Source organism: Hirundo rustica, chromosome 3 (assembly GCF_015227805.2).
Source record: "Hirundo rustica isolate bHirRus1 chromosome 3, bHirRus1.pri.v3, whole genome shotgun sequence".
In the NCBI taxonomy this organism is placed as follows: Eukaryota; Metazoa; Chordata; class Aves; order Passeriformes; family Hirundinidae; genus Hirundo; species Hirundo rustica.
Window position 1 is genome coordinate 112,188,609 of NC_053452.1, and position 26,877 is coordinate 112,215,485.

A 26,877-nucleotide genomic window follows, 5' to 3' on the forward strand; every position below is an offset into this window, starting at 1 on the left:
GCTGTCTTTTAAGCTCCACTAAGCCTAATATTGAAGTCCTTTCTGAATGAAGAGAAAACAACAACTGTTTATTCCTTAGGGTAAGAAGTTAATCAGCTCTACACTGAGAACAGTTCTGTCCTCTCAAGTTTTTCAGAAGGAGTTTGTCACTTGCGTAAAACCATTTGCAAGACTTCAGTTTTGCACAGGGTTCAGAAAACCCCAAAACCCATGGAGTTGTAATACAAGTTAAAATGACGTAAGAATTTCAAACACAGTATTACTCTGTAATATTCCTACTTCTTATTAGTTGCAAGGAAGAGATTTTCTGACACTCTTGTGAAAAGTGAGACTGAAATCTCAGCACAGAGACTCCATATTTTTGGCAGAAATCTTCACAACCACTTGCTTCTCTCACTCCCACCTGGAAAACTGTAAGCAGGAGCACTTTGGGTTGTCAGCCACTGTGTGACCAAGCTCCAGGACACCCCTGAATTTCTCTTTCCTTCCAATTAAAGTTTCAAATCACAACAATCTTTCTGTGGAAGAAAGTAATACCTTCTAGCAAATGAAGACAAAAGAGGGGAGTTGAGGGTGTCCTTCTGTTTCAGCTGCTGCAGAAAAGAAGGGTCTGAGGTGTAACAGGCAAGGTCCTGGGTTTAGCAGAAAGGGGAGAACAGTCACAAGCCAGTATTAAGGAAAGGATTTTTTTCTGCTTCATCCATAGAAAGCTGATGCAAGACCCTTAGCCTAAGGCTGTCCCAGGTTCATTTATCTGAAGGTTCATTTATCTGCTATTTCTAGACATCACAGGTAGAGCAGAGAAGCCCTTTTTCCTCCCCTTATCCTGTATATCCACTAAGGGATTAGCACTGTCTTTCCTAGTATTAAACTCCGGCCAGGAACAAAAACCTGGTTTGAATCAGACCCATGGGTTTACCCTGCAAATACTTCCTAGAAAATGACTGAGAATCCTTTTCTTTTTAACTGGAATTTGCCCTCCAACAGCAGACTGAGCAAGCTGTGTGTCATCAGAGCCTCTCCAGCCAGTCTGCAGCACACAGACAATACAGAGGAGCACTGGAAGTAGTTTTCAGGCTGCACTCCAGCTAAATATAGCCTAAATGAGCTCAGATCTATTGAATTGCACCACTTAAAGGGGGGAAGAAATCTATAGAGGGTTATTGAATACAAAGATGTTGCATTTGGTTAAAGAAGTCCTTGAGCCACAGATCACTGTATGACTGTTGAGGAAAATAATTATCATAAGCTCATCTTGCAGTTATACTGATCGTGCCTTGCTACTGTTGGAACCTGGGCAAAACAGGGATTTGTTCTGTCTCTCTTTTTGTATATTTAATTCTTCTTTTTCTGCCTTTATTTATGGTTTAGCATTTTGGTGTTATGTTTTTCCATCTGACCATAGGACTACCCAAGACTAGTGCCATTTTTCTCCTTGGAAATAAAGAGCTCAGTTTGCTGGTTCCTGGGCTGTGTTGTCCATAGCGTTTGATTCCATTCACACAGGATTTTGTGAACCTTGTATTTGATTGAAGTCAGAGAGGATTTAGTGAACTTTTGTCACAGGCATTTAAGCAAAAAATTGAGAATCATTTGATTCTCTCAATAGTCTCTGTCTCCGTATTGTCATCTTCCTTTGAGTAAATTCCAGACTAAAATCCAGTATTTTAAAAGATTTGATTACCTATTACCCTGTTATTAAGGTCAAATGTTGTCATTTTTTATTCACATTTGTGAAGCCATGAGGGGCCAAACCTTCCCACCTACATTCACACTCAAGCTCAGATATAGTGAAGAAAGTCAAAGGAACTGTTGCTAAGGTTATTAAGGTAATCCAGTAGTAAACACATTGTTTCCTAGGGAATGAGAAATACCAGCATCTTTTGTTTTTACGTTCATTCTGATAGGACTTGTAACTACAAGCTGGACTTGTAACGTGACAGACTACCCCTAAAATAGGACTTTATGGCAGATTTTTTCATAGAGGACGTGATTTTAGTGCTGAGAATAAGAATAAGAACACAAGTTCAACGAAGAATACAAGGTACGCAGGTTAATATGATTTTACATTCATCAGCTTTCTATATAAATTAACAGGAAGGAACTGAAAACGTGCACAGGACATTTCAGCACCAGAGTAGCTGCCTCCCCTTATACTGCATTTTCTTGAAGCATAAACTGACAGAGGAAAAATTAAGATTAGATATGAGGAAGCAAATTCTCTACTGTGTGAGTGGGGAGACGCTGGCACAGCTTGGCCAGAGAAGTCATCCCTGTCCCTGGAAGTGTCCAAGGTCAGATTGGATGGGGCTCTGGGCAACCTGGGATAGTGAAAGGTGTGCCTGCCCATGACAGGGGGTTAAAACCAGATGATTTTTAAGGTCCCTTTCAATCCAAGCTGTTCTTTGATTCTGTTACTCTCTTTATGCATTAAACTCAGACATGATTAGCTGCTGGATCTTATAAACTAAATAAAAGCAGTAATTCATTGCATAGCAAATAAATACTGAGTCACGATCCAGAGCAGTCAAATGTGTGGAAGGCAGGCACAAGGACCTTGTTGACAGGCTGGAGAAATAGGCTGACATGAGGGTCAGCAGTAGTAAATGTGGATGCTGTAACCCCATGCAAGGGTTCAGCTTGTGGGGCAGCCACGTGCTGGGCTGTGTCAGTAGAGGTTACCAGCAGGTCAAGGGAAACAATGATTCCTCGTGATCTGGCACTTTTGAGACCACATCTGTAATCTGTGGCCTATTTTGTGCTCCCAAGTACAAGAAGGAGTTTGAAATACTGAAGCAGTCACCAAGAAATGTAAGGGGTACATATGATAAAAGACTGAGAGGCAAAATCTTGCTCAGCCTGAAAAATAAGAGGCAAAAGGGAAATTCCATTGCTGTTTCCAACTAATGACAGGAGGAGATGGCGCCACACCCTGCTTGGATGTGCATGGTAAAGGACTGAATTTGAACTGATACCTAATACGAGATAAACAGTTCTGGTCAAAGACTGGAACTAGTTGGGAAGAGAGGGTGAGGAATTCTCCATCTTTGGAGATACCTCAAACTTGGCTGGTCAAGGTGCTGAACTGCTTGATCTAATTGGACTTTTTTTGAGCAGAGTCAAACTGGAGATCTCTGGAAGTCCCAAAACTTTTCTGGATTAAGTAATTCTGCTGTCCTGTAATCTCTGACTGAAGTTTCCTATTTCAAATATTAAAATGGCAGGTGGGGTAGAAATAGAAGTGCTTTTATAAAGCAAATAGATGATAAACCATCTCAGGTTTCTAAAAACTGTTTAAAAATCTAGGTAGCATATAATTGGACTTTCCAGTTTCTGCACTTTCTGTAATCTGTAGCTGCTGGTATTTCCTGCAATAGATGTTTTATGTACAGAAGGAACAGGGTTTTCTGTCTTTCATTTTGTCTCGGTCTCTGTGGTTTATTTTATCTATAATGTTGCTTGCTGTATTCTTCCGTAAGAATATGATCTGGCTGCTGTGCAAAATTGCTCTTGGAGAGAGCTTCACACATCTGCTGCAGCAAAGACACCAGGAGCAGCAACATTTAAGTGTCCTGTTGAAATGGTAAAATACAATTAAGCTTTCCATGTTGCAAAATGGGAGATGCATCCATTCCCAAGGACCCTCAATGTTCCTACAGAACAGCACAGGTAATATGCTGCAATAGTTTATTCACTTGACCCAAGGCAGCATGATTCCACTTGGATCTTTAGCCCCTCAGACTTTAAATTTTGTCTGCCTGCATTCTTTCTCTTTGCTGTCCTGTCTTTGTAAAAATTGAGGATACCTAGTCGGGTATATGCTTTCATTAATTGAGTCAGAAAAGGTTCTTCTCATTTGGATAATCAGGAAAAACAGTAGCAGTTCTCATTTTCAGGTAGTTACCTTACATGAAGTCCTCATGGAGTTCTTAGCAGAGTTTATTCTTACAGACATTCTTGTAATCAGCATTTGTGCCTTTTAATAATCTGGGATTTACATTAGAGTAACTTTAAAATATGACAAAAATCAGTCATTTGCTTCCGCTTTGGCTTGACAAAGTACATCTACAACTAGACCTAAATTTTCACAGAGGACAAGACCATTATACTGTCACTAGCAAAAAACTCTGATTTTGGATAGAGAAGAAATTTTGGTGTCTGTATCACATGTGCTGCACTCCTGGTATGCTGTAAGACATTTCTACAGGAGCAGGGGCAAGAAAGCAATGCAAAGTAGTCATACAAAAAAATACACCGATGCACGTATTTTTTTCTCAGATAATTCCTTAACATCTTTTCCACAATCTGCTTTTGAGTGGCACATGTGAGGGGCAGGGACAAGGACTCCTTGGTAGCTGTGTTTAAGTGCTGTTGAAACTTTGCCTCCGGCACTTCGGAAGCAATCATTAAATTTGGGTTTCCATTTGATCAAACAAAAGAAGGACGGGTAGTCTCAGTCAGGGGGCTGGATTTTATTTCTCAAGGCTAACAGCCATTTCCAGGACTTTGTCAGACCTACTGAGAGTTTTTTCTCCCATTGTCAGATGGTATTATTTAAAATCAGTTCATCCACTTGTGTGGGATCCATATCCTATATCATACAGTGTCTCTGACAAGAAGATGCTTTTACTGGGGGTGTTATTCAAAGCACTGTTGATTTTCTCAGGCTGCAGACATCTGCAGAAAAAACTTGTAGAACATCCAGCATCTGGTATCGAGCCCTCACTCCTTACACAGACCATATCAAACAGTCTGCAAATGGAACACGTTCCCTACATCCGCTTGGAAATAACTTTTTTTGTCTTTATTATAGATGTATTAGCTGTCAGCTCGTATCATCAGCTAATTATTTTATATCTGAAAATTGTAATGGCATCCTCAGATGTACTAAAGTTAGGCAGATTTCCAGCTACTAATCACACCATTCTTAAAAGGGGAGTTAACTCTCAACATACCTCAAGGCCGGAGATCTGATATCTGGTTCCAGAATTTAGAGGAATGCATTGGTGGGATCTTGTGCTTTGCCAGCCTTGGTACCCTGAGCTGTCTTTTAAAAAAAGAGACAAAAATGCTGCAGAGACATTGGCATCTTTGAGAAATGCTAAATTTTACTCAAAAAATGTCAGAAAAAGTCAGAAACCCTGAGAAATTCAAGATACCACCAATGAAAAGTAATTTTTCTCCAGGAGCTGTGATGGCATGAGAGTCTATAGCAAATTCTAACATCACAGTCAAGTAACTGATGCCAGACTGTGGCTGTTCATGTTGCTGCACCTTTAATTCTAAACACACCTTAACCTTCCGAGCTGTGCCTCAGAATTTTGCTAATAAAGATATTGTTTTTTGCATCCCAATGATTTAAAATTTTTAATTGTAATATTTTGAATGGAAAACATTTTTTCCATTTTTCTGTGTAGGGCTATATTAATATTTAAATTTTTCTTTTCTTTTATAGATCTTTAATTCACTTTGGAACCTCTCCACCTCCCTAAAAATCCCTAATCCTCCATTTCAGTCAGCGTAGGCCTCTAGGAAAAATCTCAATAGTGAGAAATCTCTAGAAATGAGAACAGGTTTTGACATTTCAAAAACTAAATAATTTTTTTGCATTAAGTTTACAAAGCTTTCAGTGACCACCAATAGGAATATCAATCTTAACTATGACATATTTTTGGTATTTATTTAGCTGATTTTGAACAGAAATTAAAGCCAAGGCTTTTCTTTCAGGGGAAGCTCTTGTAAAGTTCTTGAATTCAAAGCTCTCTACCTTTTAAAAACCATCTGTAGCATAAAAGTAGAACAACAGAAAAAAATTCTATATGGTATCTGTTTTCCCCTTCTGGAATTGACTGAATATTTTGCATGCTGAAATGAAAGGTGCTAACTCCTTTGGAAGGAATTCTTTTCACTGTAAGCAGTTTTACGAATGTGTGCAGGGAATTGCGTCCTGGTGTTTATTTCTGTAACAGACTGATTGAATGAATATTATATTCAGGAGACATTATTAATGCAGGTTAAAATACTGTATATCAGACACTGCAAATTAGGAAGATGAAAACTAAAATTCCCCACATTTGCCTTTTTAAAATATCTGACAGTCTGAATACTCTTTATGTCACTTTTAATTGATGATTAGAAATAAAAAAGTGACTTCACTCCTATGATGGGGCTCAGAGGGGCTGTGCTGATTTAGAAAAACTGAAAATCCCAGCAGTTGGTTTAATAGTTCATAATTAAATTTACAAATCAGATTTCATTTAAATAAATTATTTTAAAGTGATCTAAATTTATGTAACTCTGCAGTGTGTATTTACACTGAAGACTGGTGGTGTTGCTTTGAATTATTATAATATTATTATGGCAATTTAGAAATGTTTCAAGATATTTTCTAATTATGCATGTGTCTCCAAATGTGGTAAAATTAGGCAAAGCTTTTTCTTAAATCATGAAACCATAGATAGAATAAATAAAAGGAATAGAATAAATTGTAAAATCATAAATGAATATTTTTAAATATCCTTAGTAAATCAGAATATTCTGCCTGAAATTTCATAATTACTTATAGTTGTCAAACACTGGTAAAAGTGGGCTTTTTTGTGTGTGTGTGCAGCAAATATGAGTTCAGATTTAGAAAAAGGAGGGTCCTAATATACAAAGTATTTGTATATTTAGACAGTACATCAAAATCCTTACTTTAGGAACTAAAACTAGCATCCTATAGCCAGCTTCATTTATTAATTAGTGCTGCCTTGTTGAGGGTAGTTGAGAATTTCAGAGGTCATTGGCATTCAGGTACTTTCTGAGGGATGTTAAGATGAATCAAGTCTCGTTGCAAAGTAAAGGATGTTTAAAATAATCGCACGCATCTATGGAACAGTAGAAGTCTGCTGTAGGGTTTAGCTGAGGTAGTGTTAACATTAGCCCATTATATCAATATTTGTAAGATTCAGATTCTCCAGGGTTGTTTCTTTGGAAAGCTGCACATATTCATTATCAGTTTAAACCATCAGCAGAAGAACTGCCTTTGTCTTGGAAATATAAATAAAGACTTGTCAGTGGAAGATGAGGACTCTTTCCCACCTTACAAGTGAAGGGAGAGTGTAACAAAGGCTGCAGAAGGCTGAAATTTCAGCTGAAAGTATTACTTCCGTGGCATGTCCAGTACTAAAAAACTTTAAAATATTTCACGAAAATGTTACTTCTAATGTGTTGGTTTAAATTCTATATTACTTAAGCAAATATTTAAATATTATATTAGTTTTTCTGCATACTTGACGTGAATATAATTCTACCTTCCTGCCAAGTATGTCAAAACCCAAATTCACTTCCATTTGCCAGGGTAAATGTTTATTTTGTTTTCCCACATAATGTGCTCTTTAAAGTGTCACCAGGATACCAAATCTGATGGCTTTTTAATAGAGACACGGTGGGGATTTTTTGCTTTCATTAGGAAACAGGATAAACTATCAGAGAAGCTAATGGTAATGAATCCATATGCAGTAGATACTCTTTGCTCTCCTTCCCCTCATCTCAGCATTTAAAAAAGAAGGAATTTCCATCAAAACTATTGTCATGGTACCTCATTTTTTATAAATGCATGAAGAGTCTATAGTAGGGGTGCTGGGGGCAGAGCAAGAGACCAGGGTATGCAGAACCATTTCTTCTGTCCAAAGTGAGCTGGGGTGCCTCAGTGAGGCTCCCCAAAACAACTTTTTGGTTTGTTTTGCCATGAAATGGGTGAGACTGTTTAAGAGATACTTCATGGGGAGGTCTCTATTAAAAAATTGTGTTTGCTGCTTCACTGTTGATGTTAGAGAACGTCAGCCTACGCTTGCGTAGTTTTTACCAGTGAGTTTCACTTTGACTTTCATCCTCCAGTCTTAACCAAACTAACAAAAACTGTGTTCATAAATTAAAATCTTGAATTTTCTGCTTTTAAATGATGTATCAGTAAAGTTTCATTGAAAAGCTTCAGTTCTGCTCCTGATGCAAAATGGAATGCAAGCAGTTTAAGTATTGCTGTGAAAGTTTTATGCATTTTAGATTTTTTTTTTGTTTTGTTTTGTTTTGTTTTGTTTTGTTTTTTTTAGTTTTCCTTGTATTTTTGCCAAAAAGGGAATGAGGATGTTTAATAAGGAAACTCCTCTAGTGGCTTTGGATGGTGGGGATTGTTTTGAATTAATGACAGCATATGTTTCTTTGGTTTTATGTAAACGCTTAATAGTTTTGTGGCGTATTTATCAATGGGCATGGTAAAAGGGACTAAGTAAGTAGATTGTTCCAAATTAGTCAAATTAGCTGATGGTTTAAATTAGCTTAATTCTAAATGCTAAATCATGTTGTTAAACCCCAGAATCTTCATGTTTTCCTTTTCCTTGCTAACATTAGAAAGAGAAAAGAGAAAGTAGGGTGAAGAAAGTGAAGCATTTGACAATTAAACAAACTGCCTTTGGGAAAATGATCTTTTTATGATTCTGTTTCTCATGTATATAGTGGAGATAATTCTCATTATGAAGAGCTACTATAAAGCTACTATGAAGACAAATTTGTATTTAAAGAAATTGAGAAACAATAATGAATAACAGCATAGATTTTTTTGCATAGTTAAATAAATAACAATATTAAATATTTCAATTAGCTTTTGAAGAGGGAAATATTCACTTCAGGCCAAGTTCTCTTCTCAGAGGAGTCCCAATTAAAAGCAAAAAGAGCATAAAGCTTTTGTAAAGCCTGTCACTTCAGACAGCAATTTTTAGTGTCTCCTTTCCTTGCTCTTCATGACTGGCACATTGTGAGTTTTGAGTGTGCTTTTTTTTCTCCCCCAGCCTGTGCAAGGTGAGAGCACATAGCTGTGGTGCATCATAGCATCACCACATGGAAAATTTGTAGCACTTTATGATCAATGCATATAAAACATAATCTTTGAAATTAGCCTCAATTATTATTAATTCAGCCTTCATTTGTACTCCACCATGCTTGGATGTCAAATTAGTGGCAGAACCCAGGCAGGAGTCCTGAATTTTGAGTCTGGTTCTCCTTCAGGTCAGGAAGTCTGGGCTGTTCAAAAGGCTATTCAAAGAGCAGCCAATTTCAGCCAGTAGAGTTGAGACATCTCTCTGTTATAAGTTGTTTTGAGAAATCATAGAATCACAGAATGGTTTGAGTTGAAAGGGATCTTAAAGATCTTCCATTTACAACCTCCTGTCATAACAGGGAAACCTTCCACTATCCCAGGCTGCTCCAAGCCCTGTCCAACCTGGCCTTGGACACTTCCAGGAATCCAGGGGCAGCCACAGCTTCTCTTGGCAACCTGTGCCTGGGCCTCACCCCCCTCACAGGGAGGAATTCCATCCTAATGTCCCATCTAACTCTTCAGTCTGGCAGTGGGAAGCCATTTCCCCTTGTCCTGTCCCTCTATCCCTTGTCCTCTCTAGCTCTCCTGGTGCCCCTTTAGTCGCTGGAAGGGGCTGTAGGGTCTCCCTGGAGCCTTCTCTTCTCCAGGCTGGACACCCCCAGCTCTTCCAGCCTGGCTCCACAGGAAAGGTGCTCCAGCCCTCTGGGCATCTTCATGTCCTCCTCTGGAACCATTCTAACAAGTACACATCCTCCTTTTATTGGGAACATGCACATCTGAGGCAATTCCTCCTGGTCACTGTTTTTCTAAGGGAAGCATTTCCTCTTTAGCTCAGTGTATGACTCACTTTTTCCCTGAATTTCATGTTGTGATTTTTATCTAGAGTTCCATGTCTTGCAATTATCAAATTAGAAAGGCATTTCCAAAAGACTAAAGCCCCAACCACAGAATAAGAGTCAGTGGTGTAAATACCACAAGCTGAGAAATGTCTGTATGCTTCTGGTGTTAAGGAAGCAATACATTTTTGAGTACCGCTCTGTATTGCTCTCTGATTACAGCAGACTCTACCAGGCAAAATAAATCCGAGTAGTTTTGCATTCTCCAGTCAAATGCCAGAGAGAGAACATGTATGAGGATTTAGTACCATGTATTTTAGTTTTAATTAATTAATTAATTAATTAATTAAATTAATTTTAATGTTTTTTTCTTTCAGACATTCATGAATACACTTACACAATTTCGTCATAAAATTTGATAGGTTTGGACTTGTCATGGAGAATGGCTAAGCTGTTTTATTCATGTCTTCTAGGTGCAACCTTAAATTGGGGGAGGTGTTTGTAGGGTGGCACCCTACAGCTAATTGATATTAATTGAAGCTTTGCAGGGGACACTACAGAATCAGGTCCTCACCTCTAATTTATAGGATCCTATCTTGACTTAACAAGTGGATTGCTGTACTGCACACCAAATTATTTATAAATATAGCAAAAATCTTGTGTCTTTTTAATGTGTGCATGTAGTTTTGCCATTATTTTGGAAATTAGTCTTTTTAATTTTTTTTTTTCAAGAAGCAACCTAACTAGAAAAAAACCCAAAATACTAATTATAAACCTCTTTCATTCTCTGACTGAAAGAACTTCACCTGCCAAGCACGCCTGCATGGATATGCCTGTAGCATTACATTGCTTGTGAATCTCCTGCTCAGAATGGTAATTATTCTTGTGCAGGATGACAAAAGAAAGGCAGGTACTGCGAGAACTGGCTGCTCAGCTGGGAATGAATACATGACAAGTCTGGTTTATTAAGAGCAAGGGAAAAGACAGAATTATAATTATTAAAAATAAGAGGATTCAAAAGAATATGGATTTTTCATATTGTCTGAGATTTACTCTACTTTCTGCCAGTCAAAATTTTTCTTAATCTTCTCACGATCCTCTTTTTAAAGTGAAGTTTCAGGGGGGCATTTTGCAGTCTCTGTCAACAGACCTGATTAACAGAGTTAACCTTACAGGACAATGAATTTCACCACAAATTTTTCTTACTTGTACGTACTGTGGGTTCACTTCCCTTCCTTTTCAACATGAAGATTGTAAGAAAAATTTTCTTGAAGACTTCCTTTCATTTCTTATTTAACATTAGCAAAACTCTGAAAAGTCTCTTTAGAACCATGTAGTGATGGTGGCTATTAACAGGACAGAGTTTTGCCATGCCTTTTTTTTAAATTATTTTTAATTAGGTTTTTTCTTTTATTTGCATTTACCAGTTAAAGCCAGTGAGTGGGAGAGGGCTGGTCCCCAGCTGTTCCCAAACTTCCCTACTGCTCAGTTTACAAACTTCAGTGAATGTGTTTCTTAACAAGTTGAGGCTCTAAAGTGAGTAATTCTGGCCATGTTATAGCGGGGTGAATAGATAGAATATGTCTGGGAATTGAGTTTCATTTAAACTGAGTATGTCTAGGACTAATTGTCAGGTTAACTTTGGGCTGAAACAGCCCCCTTCACCTCCTGCCATTCCATTTGGATCAGTAGGAGCAGGACTGGATCTTCCAGCTCTCTCCCACACCCAGGATGGTGAGGAAGTGTGTGAGGTGTGTTGTGCTTGTATTTTGCCCCATAAACAGCCTTGGAACAAAAGCCACTCCTTGAGTTTCTGGCCACAAGTCCAGACAGTGTGTCAGCTAAAAGAAATATTTAAAAAATAGAGTGTGATGGCTGATTTTGACTGCCACTAAGAGAAAAAAAATTAAAACTCAAGATGCAAAAGAGGCTGCTTTGCTGTGTCTTCCACACCTTGTAGTGATCCCTGTTTTGATGACTACAAGATTTACTGGTGAGGTGCTAAAGCTCATTCTAAAGTTATATGAACCTCATTCATGAATGGATACAGAGTGAGGGGAAGTTTTCAGAGGAATGCTATCCAGAAGATATAAAGGTATCCGCATATTAACATGGTATGTAAAGTTTTTGATGTACAGCCAGATGGAAACCACAGGAAAGTGCAGCAATGTCCTCAACCAGAAAAGTGAGGGAAGTCAGTAGTCTCGATATATTAACATATCAATATATCTCGCATAACTTTTTCATTTGGTAGCATAGTTTATCCAAAATTATTTTATGTTTTTTGGAAAGCACTGATAGAAGATAGCCATTAATTTAACACATAGCTTTACAAAATTCATGATGATGCTTATTATAGAAGAAAAAAATATTTTCTTGTAGAAATCAAAGGTATTCCATGAATTGGAAATGTTTAGTTTCCAGGTTCCTGCCCCACATTTCAGAGCAGCAGTAATAAATTTAGACAAGGAATTTGGATATGATATGGAACTGGTTCAAATAAATACAGTATGTGTAGATTTTGCATATGTTCAAGGGCAAAGTATTACAGGGGTAGTGAGTCCCTGTCACAAGGTCAGTTTTATTTATTCCTTAAGCAATGAGATCATGGCTGCTGGGAATTAATCTGTTCATTTTGTTATTGTCTGTACAATTTCATTTGCTTTCTTTCTTCATAATTCCCTAGAATTTTTTACATAATCTTAAACAGTCCTGCCAGATCCCTTCCCCCTACTTATCTGTACGTACTTTGCTACATTATATGTTTCAAAGTTCCAGGGAGATGAATGGAGTTAACTTTTCACGGGGCACAAAGCCGCCTTTGTTTATTCTTGAATTGTTTGAGGATCAGAGCAGGAACTGAATTTACTGAGTCATCCTTTACTCTTGGCCCTTGCTTGGCCCTGAAATGGAAGTTGTTGCCCTGTTGGTGCTGGTGGTGCTCACCCCTCACTCATCAGGGGAGGATTCATTTGGCTTTCTGAGGATGCCTGAGCTGTGCAGAGTAGACCTAATCCAGCATCCTTCGGGCTCCATTGCTTATGGCCACAGCTGATGAATTTCAGACAAATCCGTAGATGTCATTCATTTGACAATTTAAATACTGAGTTCAGGATGAAGTTTCTCTCTGAAAGTGTCTAATGTCTTTTTTACAATATAAAGACTTTAGATGACTAGTTACATCTTCAGTTCTTCAAGTGACTTCCATCTTTTGTCTCTGGACAGAAATTCTATAATGAAGATTATCTATTTTAAAGTATATTTCAATTAATATTTAATAATTCATCCTTTTGTCTTGTCATTTACAGATGCAGATCCTTAAAATCTCTGTAACAGTTGAGATTTTTAAGGTTTTAAGGTCTTAAACTCTGTGTATTGCAGGAAATAATGCTAATAGTACTGTGGAGAAAAAAGCAACACTATTTTACTGTGAAAATACATTAAAATTGAGATCAGCTTGGTTTATCAGAAAAAGACTTCATGTTTTCTTCTAATATTGGGAATGTTGTTCTAAGCTCATAAGTACTCAAAGGCTTTTTTTAAATCAAAGGTCCTAAGTTTGCTATGCAGATTTGTTCAGCCTAATGGTTGCTGCAGAATGTGTGGTATGGTCTGTAAGAGGTAGGTTAAAAAAAAAAAAAAACCTGGCTGTGTGTACTTTATAGCCAAATCCAGTATTACATTACAAAACCTATTGATCTTTCTATGTGACATTTTTATTTTCTGTATAAAACTGTGAGTAAGCCTAGACTTTGAAAATGCTTACTCTTAACTCCCCCTCTTCTTTCTTTGCTTACCAATTCAAGGGATTCTTAGAACAGTAAATACCTTTTTCCTCTGTGTAACAGAAGTCTTCAGATAGTGATACTCCTCAGATAATGTCAAAATTCAGAAGACTAAAAATGTATTTTCAGCATATTTTGTAAATACTTCAATATTGAGCTACCTTGTGCTTGATTTCTCAGGTTTTATTTTTCTTTTATATAGATTCTTTTTTAACAGAATCACAGAATGGTTTGGGTTGGAAGAGGCCTTAAAATTTCTCATTCCAAATCCCTGCCATGGACAGGGACCTCTTCCAGTATCCCTGGTTGCTCAGCTTGGCCTTGGACACTTCCAGGGATGGGGCAGCTGCAGCTTCTCTGGGCAGCTTGTGCTAGGGCCTCCCCACCCTCACAGGGAGGGATTCCTTCCCAATATCCCATCTAACCTTTCCCTGTGTCAGTGTGAACCATTCCCCCTTGTCCTGTGATTCCATTCCTTGTCCCAAGTCCCTCTCCAGCTCTCTTGGCACTCCTTTAGACACTGGAAGGGGTTCTGAGGTCTCCCTGGATCCTCCTCTTCTCCAGCCTGAGCACCTCCAGCTCTCCCAGCCTGGCTCCATAGGAAATGTACTCCAGCCCTTGGAGCATCTCCATTGCCCTACAACTGCCCTACAGTTTGGGCCTTGACCACCCTGCAGTTCTTGCCCTCCCACCCCAGAGTTGTCAGGCACAGCACACAGTACCCTGTTATTCTCTAGTCTAAATAAAAAAGAAATTATTTAGCATTCTGTTTTGGCAATATCAGCCCTTGTGGGGCAGCTTTGGTTTACCCCGGGGTAGCCACCTGGCTCCTTTATAGGTCCACAGTGAGAGTTCTTGAGCAGAGGGAATCAGGGAATCATGCCACAAGATGAATATGCGACGGTTTGGGCAGCCAGCGCCTTCATTGTTGCCAAGCACAGGGGTGTCCAGCCGTGCCACATAAGTTTTTCAAATGTTCCACCTTAGCAGCTCCTCGGCACATTTCCTCCAAACACAGAGCAGTCGGTGAGCAAGTCAACGTTTGGCCTCCTGCCTTTTTCCCCCCACACAAAGAGCTTTGTATGTCAAGTGTGAAAGCTTCGAAACGGAATAAAAATAAGATTATTTTTCATCCTGGATGGTCGGTGACAACGTGCAACTCTTTACCTTTTTCTTTCCTTTCCCTTTTTAGTTCTTTATGCTGAAAGAAAGATATAATGCACCACATTTTTGGAAGACTTAAGCAGACGTTTACTGTGCCAGGTCCTATCTACTGCATCCTTCAGCATGTTCCAAGGAAAGCATGCAAAGTATTTTAACTCTGCTGTACAGCACATAACTCAGCTTCTTAACTGCTTAGAGTGACTAGTACTACTAGAGAGGGAGTAAAAACGATCTATTTTTAATTCTTTTGATAAACCAGTTGAGCAGTGTCATTGCTGCCATTTGTTGTATCTGCTTTCAAGTTGAGTTTCCTTCAAGATGGAGTTTCATTAGAGGCTTCTCCATTCAGAAAGATGCCCAGCAAACTGGCATTTATTCTGATGAAAGAGGACTTGAGTCCTGTTGGAGTGACTTTCTTCTCCTTCCAACAACAAAATCTGGAAAATTTCACTTGTATAAATTTTAAGTTGTTTCTTCGTTTAAATGTCCTGTATAATTTGTTTTCAAAAAAATAGTTGAGAGAAAAACACACACACACACACACAAAAAAAAAAAAAAAAACCAACAAGACAAATGCCCCAAAAAAAGGATAAGTAAGTATCCTTTAGACCTACGGATAAAATTATTTTAACAAACTTTCTATGACATCCCCAACCCTGGATCCCATTTCCTTTGAACTCTTCTGGCCTGGAGTCATGCAATGTTCACAGTAATGTCCTTACTCTTTCTTCTCCCTTTTTATCCTATATCACTAATTCATTTTGAGTTTATAAAATATGCCTTAGGGATGCAAAGGTAAGGGAACATTACATTTTTTCAAAGCAGGAATGATATAGGAGAAAAAATAAAATACTGCTTGTGATCTTGAGTAATGAAGAGGAAAGAGATGTCTTGGGGTTGGTGTTTCCTTAAAGATGACCCATCTGTGCCACTCATCTGTTAATTTCTGCTGCATTTGATGGTTATTTGTAGACTATTCTAAAACTGGGAGGACTGAAGGAATGTCTGTCTTTATTCTTCAAACTGTGAGGTTCTATGCCATCATGTGAGGGTTCTTCTGTTAAAGTGAATTAGTAAGAAAAAGTAAAGTCCAGTTATTTATGACAAACACTTTTATTTGGTGGCAGTTTAGAGCATCACACTGGAATCCACCTTTAAGAAAGAATTATTTTAGAGAGAGAAGTGAAGGAAGAGAACAATTTCACATATATATAAGTAATTTTGGTAAATAAAAATATTTGTACAGAGAGAAATCAGTTGAAAGTATTTATTTAGTATATAAGAACAACATTAAATCCAGTGTTTAGACAACTACTGTAGACAATTTATAGAGAGAAATTAAGTCCTTATTGGAAAAATCCCTCAGCAGCACCTTTGTTTTAATAAACATTTGAGATTTTTCACTTACAAAGAGACTTGTAATACTTTTAATGAGACCTGTAGCCTTTGACAGTCTGCTTTTTCAGAGCTTTGTGGTCTATTTGCTGAGAGTAGCCATTGCTAAATCATTTAATTTAACATAACTGCTTTTGGGATTAATCTGGTTTTGCAGTTTCCATTACATTATGGGATGCCTGTGAAAGTTAAAGTCTGTATCCCTGTCAAATTTCTACATGTTTCTACATGTTTTTTTTTATCATCTCAGGTAGGACTTGGAAGAATAATTCCTCACATTACCATGTCATATGATTTTGGTTTTCCATGCCTTCCTTGTTGTTTCAGGGGTTTTAAATCCCTGGGAGGGCTGGATGTGAAGGATAATAGCCAACGGCTTACCATATAGGTGGCAACAGCGGAAAAAAAAAAAAAAAATTACAGAATTTAAACCACATTGCAAAAAAAACCCAGCTTTTAAAATTATTTGAAGAAGATATCTCTTAAATATATGAAAAATGAAACCCCAAATTAGAGGTTTTTATTCTAGAACTGCTCTTTCTAGGATGTATTATGTGAGAAGTGTTGCGTGCTATGCAGAGTTCAGATTAGATTATCTCTGTGATGCCTTCTGTTTTCAAAAGTGTAGCTGAATTAATTCAGGGGCAAAGTTGAGTTCTGTAATGGGTTGAAGTTACAGCATGGATTATGAAAATTATTTTTAAAGGAATACAAATTCAATCTAGACTTAACATCTTGTTGGAATGGATTTATTGAAAATTTTTCCTAATGTAAAATGGCAGCTCCTCAAAATACAGTCAGGATGCCAGAGCCACGCATAGGAGAACTGGAAGATGTCTGAGTAGAACAGTTTCTACCATGGTGACTAAAGGTCCAAATACAGTCAAAATGATTGACTGGGTGGAGAAGAAAAGAAAGGACTATGCAGGTGTGTCCTGGTCAGCTTGTGGTTTAGTTTACAGCTAAATTGAACATGTTGATTGTGAAATAGATCTCATAAATGAAGGGTTGGATGGTTGTAGGAGAGCGACCTAAAAAGGCAGAGAATAGTGGAAGAAACTGTGAATTTGAAGTGCTATTTTTATTTAATTCCTTTTCCCCCTGATTTGAGAGCTAATAAAGCCATATGCAGGTTGTATAGCATGGAGACATACACACACACACACACACACACACACACACATATATATACACTTAGCAATAGTCCTATTGTTTTCTATGAAATCAAATTGAAGAACTCTGTGATTTTGATTTCATTAGATGTAAAATTGTTCAGTGGTGTCAGAGCAAAATCTGTGTCTATGTGTGTGGTTTTTCCCTTGTTTTTGTCCTTGTCGTGTGAGCACACCTGTACTTTTCATTCTTTGTGGATGGTTTCTTGAGCTTCATGGGCTCACTGCACAAGCACAGTCTCAGTGCCATCAGCCCCTCCTGACACCACTTTGCATCTGTAGTGATAGTTCAGGTGTGATGATTTATTCATTGCATTAGTTTAGAGGACACTTGTATTCCTTCCCTTGTTGTTTAAAACAGTCTGCTTGATTGAGAGATTGGACTAAACTTCTGCTTCTGACAGGGACAATACTTTTTAATCTAACGACTGTGTCCTGCCTCTGATACATGAAGGGTTTAATCTCTTTGGAGACCAGATCTTTACCTTGTGAAAATCACCCCTGCTCTGTTGAAGTAAACAGAATTCAAGCACCTGCTCAGACCTAACCATGGACTTCAGTGCGGCTTCAGGCGTGATTCAATTACTGCATCCTGTATATGTGGAAGGGGAGGATGTGCACAGAGTTTGTGGTTTCATAATTTGACTCTTTTGAGATTCATTCTTTTGATTGGCACTAGACTCCATGTGAAATACGTTCTTTAATGCAGTAGTGAATATTTGAAGATTTTTTTTCTCCCACAGGCTCTAATTCAATCTAATTTCCTTTCTTTTCCTGAAGTGTTCAGAAGTATAAAAATTCAAGCATAGATTAGAAGTAAAAAAAAAAAGAAACAGACACATATGCCATTTATTTATTTATTACTGTGTATTGAGGGTGGAAAGTGACACTTCAATGCCCCTCTCTGTCTGATACATCAGTGGGAGAGAATTTATTAATTTCACAATTTAGAAGCATACAGGTTCAGTTCTGCTCAGTGCACAACACGTTGGCCTCAGTCCAGAAGAACCTTTTACTTTTCTGTTCACTTGTAAATACACAGGCAGAATACTCATGTGCTTCAGTTTAAATATGCGCCTTGGTCAGGGCAGCAGTGCTCAGCACCTCTCTCCTCTCAGCCCTCACCACTGGGCTGGGTGAGCAATGTGCAGGCAGGTTTTGAAAATAGGAATTGACACGCTCCTCTGGGAAGTTTAACTCACAAGACTAATAACCCATCTGTGGTTTATATTTCTGCATTTTGACTTGTTCAATGCACGTTTAATTTGGGAGGGTTGCTTCAAGGTTGTGGCAAGGGCACTTTGGTGCTATAATTTCTGTTGTGGAATGCAGTCTTGTTGGAATAAGGTACATCATGTACTTCTACTCTTTTGTCAGAGAGCAGAAAGACAAACACGAACCATGGACTCAGTCCAGTATGCAGAATTCTCTGAAAGTCGGCAGTTGAGTTTTTGTAAGTATTATAATGGCTGCTCTATATTAAGATGTTTATTATTTCATTTAATAGAGTGCACACCAGAACCTCATGTTTTTTGAAAGCACTTTTGTTTCATCCGCAATAATAAAACTTTAAATTCTTTGTCTATGTAACTCTTGGGAACAGTTAATTTAGCACAGTTTCAGGCCGTTGGGTAGAGTATTTTATTTGAATATCCCCAGCTTTCTGTGTGCCTAAATACTGAGCTGGTGGGAATGACAGCAAAGATAGAGCTGGTGAGAAGTTAATTGATTAAAACCACACTTGCCCAAAGTCTGTCGTGGTGGTACTAAAGTCGTCACATTAACAAAGTTTCGTGGCTGCAGGTTTTTTAGAATGCCTCTAAAATTAGAGCGGAGCAGCAAGTTTTGCTTTTATTTCCCGATCCACAGAGACACAAAGAACTTAGTAAAGAGTCTTTTCTATTTTAAGCTGTAAGCTCCTGCTGTGGAATTTATTCACCATTAGCCAAGTTCATCAGTATACGCCATTCCAACACTAATAACATGATGACAGAATTAGGGCTTTACTAGCACTGAAAACCAACTTACTAGAAGTACTTGTGGGCCATGACTATAATGAGCTGTAAATTAATGGGCTTGATCATGTAGCAAAAACATCATTACAGAAGCGGTTAAGTGATGACTAAGGTTTTAGATCAAATGTCAGAGAAAGGGAGGTGAAGGAGCCAGAAAAACCATGACAAAACAGCACATGATCCTACAACGGACTTGAACGCAGTGGTGTCTTTAAAGAAGAGACCTTATCTTGTTCTTTCTTTTAAATTCAAAGAAAGAGTGGCTCATTCATGGCAAATAAATGAGACATTTGAGATACTGTTCTCCATCAGCAAATGTCAGCAAATGTAAGAAAACATGTTTCATAAGCATTTCTTTTTCTAATTCAATATGTTTTTTTATGTTTAGTTATAATTTGGCATCACACATCTGTGAGCCATTAGATAAATGGTACTTCAGATTAGGGTGACTTCAGGAAATGAGAGGTTTGTGATAAAGTCATTTTTAAAACCCGAAAATTGCCATCTGGAGACAGATCAAATACAAATCTTAAATTTGCAAAATAAAATAGAATGTTGCTGACCAAGAGATTGTGATCTATAAAAATATCTCAGTGCTATTTTCACAGTGTTTTTAAATGACCATGTCTATATGGTTCTTTTTCACTGACATTTAATGTCATTAAAGAATAAGAGAATTACAGTGGTTAGAAAATAGTACCAAGAGAGACTTGGGCACAAATTCAGTTGCACAAAATTAGCTCAATTAGACAGAATGCACTAAAGGCCATGCAGAAAATCTGTCCAAAGCCTTCTTTTACTTACTTATTTCGGTAAAAATTGATTGTGTAACTATGTTTAGTTAAGTGTATTACTGTAATAGAAGCCCAGAAAAACTGTGTCACAAGAGAAAAAACCTGGAAGGGACTTCAATAAACCTGTTCTAAAAATATATATTAATAATTACAGCTCCAGATATTTCTGCACTTTAAAAGACAGGCAAAAGAAAAGGTCCCTCAAAGGGTGAAGTACTACAGAATTCCAAAGTTAAATTCAGGGAAAATTTTGTGATAATTTTATCACCTTCACACTTCTCATGTTTCTTCCTTTTGTTTTTTCTTTGGTTTCTTGTTGTTGTTGTTGTTGTTTGTTGTTGTTTTATTTTTCTTTCTTTAGTGATGCTGTGTAGTCTTCCATTACCTCCTGAATAAAAATAACCATTATTTTGACCTTTTTTCTGTTTAACACCTGACTTGTCTGTAGCTTTTTATTCCTGATTGAAAACTCTTTTTGAAAGAGTTGTTTCCACTTCCTTCAGATTATTTTTCTGCCTTATATTTACTTCATTTTGGTTGTTTCACAAACAGCTCTTATTAGATCTTTGTCTCAATAGATCCTGTCTGTCCACAGATTTCTGTGATCATCTTGTCCACCACTGACCTATATAAGATCATCCTCTTTCTCCCTCATTTTACTCTCTAAGCAAATATGACATTTCATTGTCCCATATTTTTCTCTGCCCTGAATCTATCTCACCCATTAGCAGTGTGAAGTTCTCATATGAATGTTCCTTATACACCTATTCTTATTTCTTTATATCCAAAGCACACTTAAAAACACTCTTGTACAAATAATTTTGGCTCAATTGTCAGGACCTCTGTCATGTAAAGTTAACACCAGGAGTTCCAGGTTGTTCTGTCTGTCATTTGTCTTTGCTATTGTTAATACAATCATATCAATTTTATCTGGATTCATATTTGTATTGATTTCTTTTAGTGTTTTTTAATTAATAAAAGATGTGATGCAATCATTTTATTAATTTTACAGTAATATATTCTAAAGCAAGTTTGTTCAGTCCACACTCCCCTGAGTTCGACCCTTCCTTGTTTTGAAATCTCATGTGTGATCAATTATCTTGTTTTTTTTCTCTTTATTCCATGTGCTTGTGGGTCTCCAACATGTATGAAATAAGTCTTTCCCCACTGGTTCCCTTTTGTTACTTCCCTCTTTAGCCAATCAAATCACACTCACACTAATTGCTTCAATTTTGCAGTATTTTTGTGACCCCACAAAATTTATTATTTTGGCCTATCTATCATTAACTTTTCTTTTTTCCCTTATGGTTTTAACTGACAGCAAAGAAAGCATCTAAGTTCCGTGACTGGCTGGACTGTAGCAGTTTGGAAATAAAGCCAAATGCAGTTGCAATGGAGATTTTGGCATATTTAGCATATGAGACTGTGGCCCAGGTAAGGGACTGATTGAACTCTAAGGAAAATGAATTAATTATTCTTCGAGGTACTTCAGCCTCGGGGTCTGTGTTGCAAGCCCCTTCAGAAATGCAATCACTGCTTCAGCTCTCCAAGCTGACTGGATTAATGGGATTTATTAACTGATGGATTAATGGGATTAATAACTGGAGTCATGGGATGGTTTGGGTTGAAAGGGACCTTAAGGCTCATCATATTCCAGCCCCCAGCTGTGGGTAGGGACATCTTCCACTAAACCAGCTCAAAAATCCAGACTGGTTCTCAATTTGCTGTGTGACAGATGTGTGCTGTGCTGTGTTCATCCATCTCATACACAAACAGAAATGTTTTATCATGGCTGCAGAAGAGAGGGGAGTCCAGCACGAACCTTTTTCAAGTCCAAACTGAAATCACACACTTTGCTATGTGACCTTTGGCAGTGTGCTGAGGCTCATTCAATCCCATTACACAACTGGATTAGAAAGAAGGTTTTCCTGGAAAACAAAATGCTACCTTAATGCCAAGCCGAGCCCTCTTGGGTAGATAGATTGCTCCATATATTTACAGAAGTGGAAAAGAAAGGCTCTTTAGGCTGAAATATCTGCATAACTTTATTTTCATCTCAGAAATACTGATAATATTCTGCTTCAACCCACAACCCTCACTCTCCCATTGTTACAATGGAATTTTTAGTACCATGTCAGTAACCTCCCCTGTTTGCTCCTCCAGCTGGTGGACTTGGCCCTTTTGGTTAAACAGGACATGACTCCCAAAGCTGGTGACCCGTTCAGTCATGCTGTATCTGCCACCTTCATACAGTACCACAACTCTACTGAGGTAAAACTTGCTTTTTCACATATTAATGCATTTTATGTTATCTTCCAAAGTTGTCATTATTGAATGTGGTATTGATACAGACTTCTGTTATGGAGTTTATGAACTTTGAAGTTATGGATTTAGATGGAAAGACATTAAATTGTAATTCTGAATGTAAATTCTTAGCAGCATCTTTATGATGAAACAAAAATCCTCTTGGTGAAAATTTCTTTTCTCTGTGTTCAAGGCTATGTCAGAAATTTGGAGATTAAAGTTTTCAAAATTGGCAAGTATGCTAAGTACTCTGTTGCATGCATTGATATTATACAGATACTACAGTAACTTCAAGAATGAGAAAACCAAATTCTGTATTTCATCTCTTCCAACAGGGAATCTGAGAAGGAAATAATTGGGGTGGAGTTTACTTGTGATTGGATTATATTGTGGCTCTTTGACATCTTGCTTTTACAGCCACATCTCTTAGGACAATCTTCGAGTCTGAAGACCAGTCTTGACTCCCCTGAGAACACACCACCCCCTACACCCACCCCGCCGGCATCAGCAGGGCAGCAACACCTTGGGAAAACCCCCTCAGGAGCCTTGGGGAATGGTGGAATTGGACAGGACTCCACCAAATCCAAACAAAGGAAAAGAAAAAAGGTATTTGGTGCACAGTCGTGGAGGGAAGGGGGAAAAAAACCCAAAAAAACAAAAAAACCAAACATCTTCAGGAAATCATCACAGAATGGTTTGGATAGGAAGGGACATTAAAGATCATCCAGTTCCCACCCCCTGCCGTGGGCAGGGACACATTCCACTGTCCCGGGTTGCTCCAAGCACACCCAACCTGGCCTTGGACACTTTGAGGGATGGATATCCACAGCTTCCCTGGGCACCCCGTGCTAGGGCCTCACCTGCCTCACAGTAAATAATGAGTGTCATCTTAAATATTAATTTTAACCTATATCATATATTAATGGCCATTGTTATTTTAGGGCTAAATGTGTGGTTTGGTGGGTTTTTTTTGTATCAGAATTATGCTAAATTTTCCTAATAATGTCTGCAAACTGAATTTTGTTAAGGTGACAGCTTCTGCTTCTAAGATGACCTGCACAACAACTACAGGCACAACAATTGTCACCACTCCCAATGATCATCCTTTTCTCTGACAGGGGCAGCAAGCACAGGTTTTAAGGGTCAAAATACAAGCGAAATAGGCAAAGATGTGCTTATGATTTTCCTGGTTCCCACAGCCTGAGGCGACTGACTTGCTTTATTTTTATACCAGTTGTTTGCATTCAAGCTAAATATTTGTTGACTTCACATAAAACAGGGATGTCTCATATTCAGAGTATGAAATATGAGTGTTAAAATTCTTGTCTGGTGTTGCAGAGTCTTGGTGTTCTGACAGGGATTTGTGTATCCAAAACCCACATGAGAAATCAATGTGATTAAATACCCTGGGTAGGAAAACCTGTGCTGGTCACTTGGGGCTGTTTTGAAGAAATGTGATGGCAGTGCTCATTTTGCTGAAAAGCAATGGAATGACTTGGGATTTTATCAAGTGTTTTGTTATTAAAAAAAATACTCGCTTGTCAGGGCAAAACTGGTGATTCCTACAGTGATAAGGTAGAAAAAATGTATTTTCTCCTTCTGGTGTCATTGGTGCTGTGGATAGTGCTGAGGAGTTCAGCTTCCTCCTGTCCTTATTATGCACTGTTTAGAAAGTTTTTAGTGAATCCTGGGAAGACTTTTGCTTTTTCTTCTTCCTTTTTTATGTTATAATTGATTATGTTCTGTTCCTGTGGCTGATTTTCATTGTAAGTCCTAGGAACAGAAATTTAGCTGGAGGTTTACATTATATTTTACTGATGCTGTGAGTTTAAGTTCTTAGTGTTGTACTAAATGCCTTTGAAAATTATTATATTCCAAAAAGTGCACAGTTTTAATTAAATGTTCTCATGACTTATTCAATTTGCTTAGGTATCTACTGGATATAAATGAGGCAAACAAGTTAAGTTGGTGAAAACCGCTATTTTTAGGCCATGAAGGCCAATCCAGCAGAAAATATTTGAGTTTCATATTCCCCTTATGGGTGTCAATCAGCAGGAGAAGAATCTGCCATCATATTATGAATAATTCTGTGTGTATTCACAGGCTCCAGTGGACTCAGTGCTTTTGAAAATAAAACATTTTTTAAAAAATATCCCAAGTTTGAGAGCATTAGGATATGATGTGAATGTATGAGGGGGCTGCGGAGGTGTGGACATTAAACTTTAGTGTATAATTAAAGTTTTTGTCATTCTCAGTGCACTCACTAATACAATTTTCGTGAATTTGTTGCCAAGCAGCCATCATTAGATAAGTCACCTGAATTCTGGCAAGCAACTGTGTCTAGGTCAAGCTTAAACCAACATTTCAGGTTGGCTAACAAAGAGAGTAACTTTTTCTTTTAAAATCCCAGGAAAATTATTGTACAATCAGTGTAGCAGTAGCGGTGATTTTTTTTTTTTTATCTATTTAGGGTCCATAATCAAAAAAGTAATTTGAAATTTTAAAACTTTTCAGTACAAGGTAATTAATTTTTTTTTGCATCCTTCTAACACCATTATGTCACATGTTTCAGCTTCAGATTTTAAGTTTATACCACTCAGTGTTTATTTTGGTGTCAAATTGCTTTCTGCTTCAGGTACTTGTTCAATATTTTCCCCACTCCTTCACATCATAATAAGAGCCTGAAATGTTTTAAAAATAATTTCTGTGGTTATTGCAGTATGACTTATATGACCCTTTCATTTCAGCTTGAACATTTCTGCTCTTTTTAATTGCAACATAGAGCAGCACTAGGTGAAAGATTTAAAAGGACTAACATGGTGTTCTTTGGGTCTCTTAAGCAAAGTTCATGTAAAAGTCCTCTTTAATTTGTTAATAGCTTTTTGTCTCTGATGTAGAGTGTGGCACCAATGATGTGTATCCTCAGGAAAAAAAAAATTGGTCCATTTTAAAAAGGTTTATTTTCATACTTTATGCACTGTAGGTCTGTTGTGTGTTTTTGATTTAGTAACAATTTATGTGTTTTTCTGTTGCAGAGCACTGCAGCCTGTGGGATGGAGGCTCAAAGTGATGCCATCCAGCCCAGCCACATCAGAGAGGCCATTCGACGCTACGGCCACAAGATTGGCCCCCTTTCCCCATTCACAGTACGTAATAACAGAGTTATAAAAAGTTATATTTATAATCTTAAAGAACTCTGATTTTCAAGTGGTCAAATGAAGAAGCTTTGGAATTGTTGAGAGCAATTTGTGGTGACTGTAATTTTCTTTATAAAAGTGGCATAATTCTCTTGGGAAATAAAACTTAGTAATTTCTGTCTCTTTTTGGAAAGACAAAAAAAAAAGGTTTTTTTCCTTTCAAATATTATTTTCTTTCAATTACAAATTATGCTTTTTTGTTAGTGCTTGAATTTTCTGTCTTTCCAAAGTTTAGGTTTACAGTTATTTTAAATTATATGTATTCCAATATGGTGAAGAGCACTTTATATTCTAAAATTAGGTTTGTGTCAGATACTGTTCCTATTGGATGTTGAATTCTCAAGTGACACATTTATGGTTGGGGATAGAAGAGAATGGTTTTTTTAGACAACTTTGAACCTCCACTGAAATGTAATACAACTGAGCTTGTGGTAAAACACTGATGGGTTCTGAGGTTTTGCCATCATTTTTTCTATGCAAATAGCAAATCCATTGTTCAGAGCAGCCAAACAAATTCTTTACTTAATTTTCTCAGCTGATGAAAATGCAAAAGCAGCCCATCTCCAATGTCATAAATTGGGGTCATTTTCTTCTCATCTACTGTTCTGTGTGGCATTTATCCTGTTTATCTCAGAATATCTGCATTTAAAAAATAATAAATGTCAAAGAAATCATTACAAGAATAGAACAAACAAAATCCACTAAACAGGACCTCAGCTCCTAAAAATCAGGAAGAAATTGTCCAATTTCTGAGAGATTTTAGGAAAGGATTTTTTTTCTGAATTTAAATGAATTTATTGATGTAAAAGTGATACAGAAGTATATAAGGCCATAAATATAAAGAAAATAGTGTGTCTTCAGAAGCAAGGAAAAAGAGAAAATAAGAGAAAATGAGTAGGGGAAGTTATAATTTTCCTAGTACCAAAACTAATCAGTGCTTTTATAGATGGCAGTAAAAGTTTGATTTATTAATGATAGTCAATATAAAATTGCAATGAATTGTCTTTATGTAACTTCACCTTTCTCTTTTGCCACTCAAGAATGCTAGATTAATATCATGTAAAGTGTTGGATAGAATTTCCAGTCCAAAACAGAAAAATGTCTTTAGCAGAAGTTTGCTAAGAGATGTAGCTAAGAATATGGCAAGAGCTTCTGAAAGCAGAGAATGTATTTCACTCTATTTTAAAAAAGTAAAGAGCTCACATAAACAGCTGCAGAAAGGTGTATCTTACCTCCCTGCTCCTCACTAAAAGTGGTTTGGTCAATTATTAACCAAAGTTCAAATGTTTTCTTCAGCCATGAGGTATAATAAAATACCCTGGTTTGGATTGGGGTTTTTTACTGTCCTCCAGTCTTGTGAA

General features: G+C 37.5%; 1 protein-coding gene across 9 annotated transcripts in view; it reads left to right on the forward strand.

Annotated features, from left to right (window-relative positions):
- SUPT3H (SPT3 homolog, SAGA and STAGA complex component) overlaps positions 1 to 26,877 on the forward strand; it is a 253,554-nt gene that overhangs the window by 179,807 nt on the left and 46,870 nt on the right. For all 9 annotated transcript variants that reach the window (XM_040058761.2, XM_040058762.2, XM_040058760.2 and 6 more), the window contains 5 exons: positions 18,584 to 18,659; positions 21,337 to 21,449; positions 22,179 to 22,286; positions 22,737 to 22,925; positions 25,355 to 25,465. In XM_040058761.2, the coding sequence (XP_039914695.1) occupies positions 18,584 to 18,659; positions 21,337 to 21,449; positions 22,179 to 22,286; positions 22,737 to 22,925; positions 25,355 to 25,465 (597 nt within the window). The remainder of the gene's footprint in view (positions 1 to 18,583; positions 18,660 to 21,336; positions 21,450 to 22,178; positions 22,287 to 22,736; positions 22,926 to 25,354; positions 25,466 to 26,877) is intronic.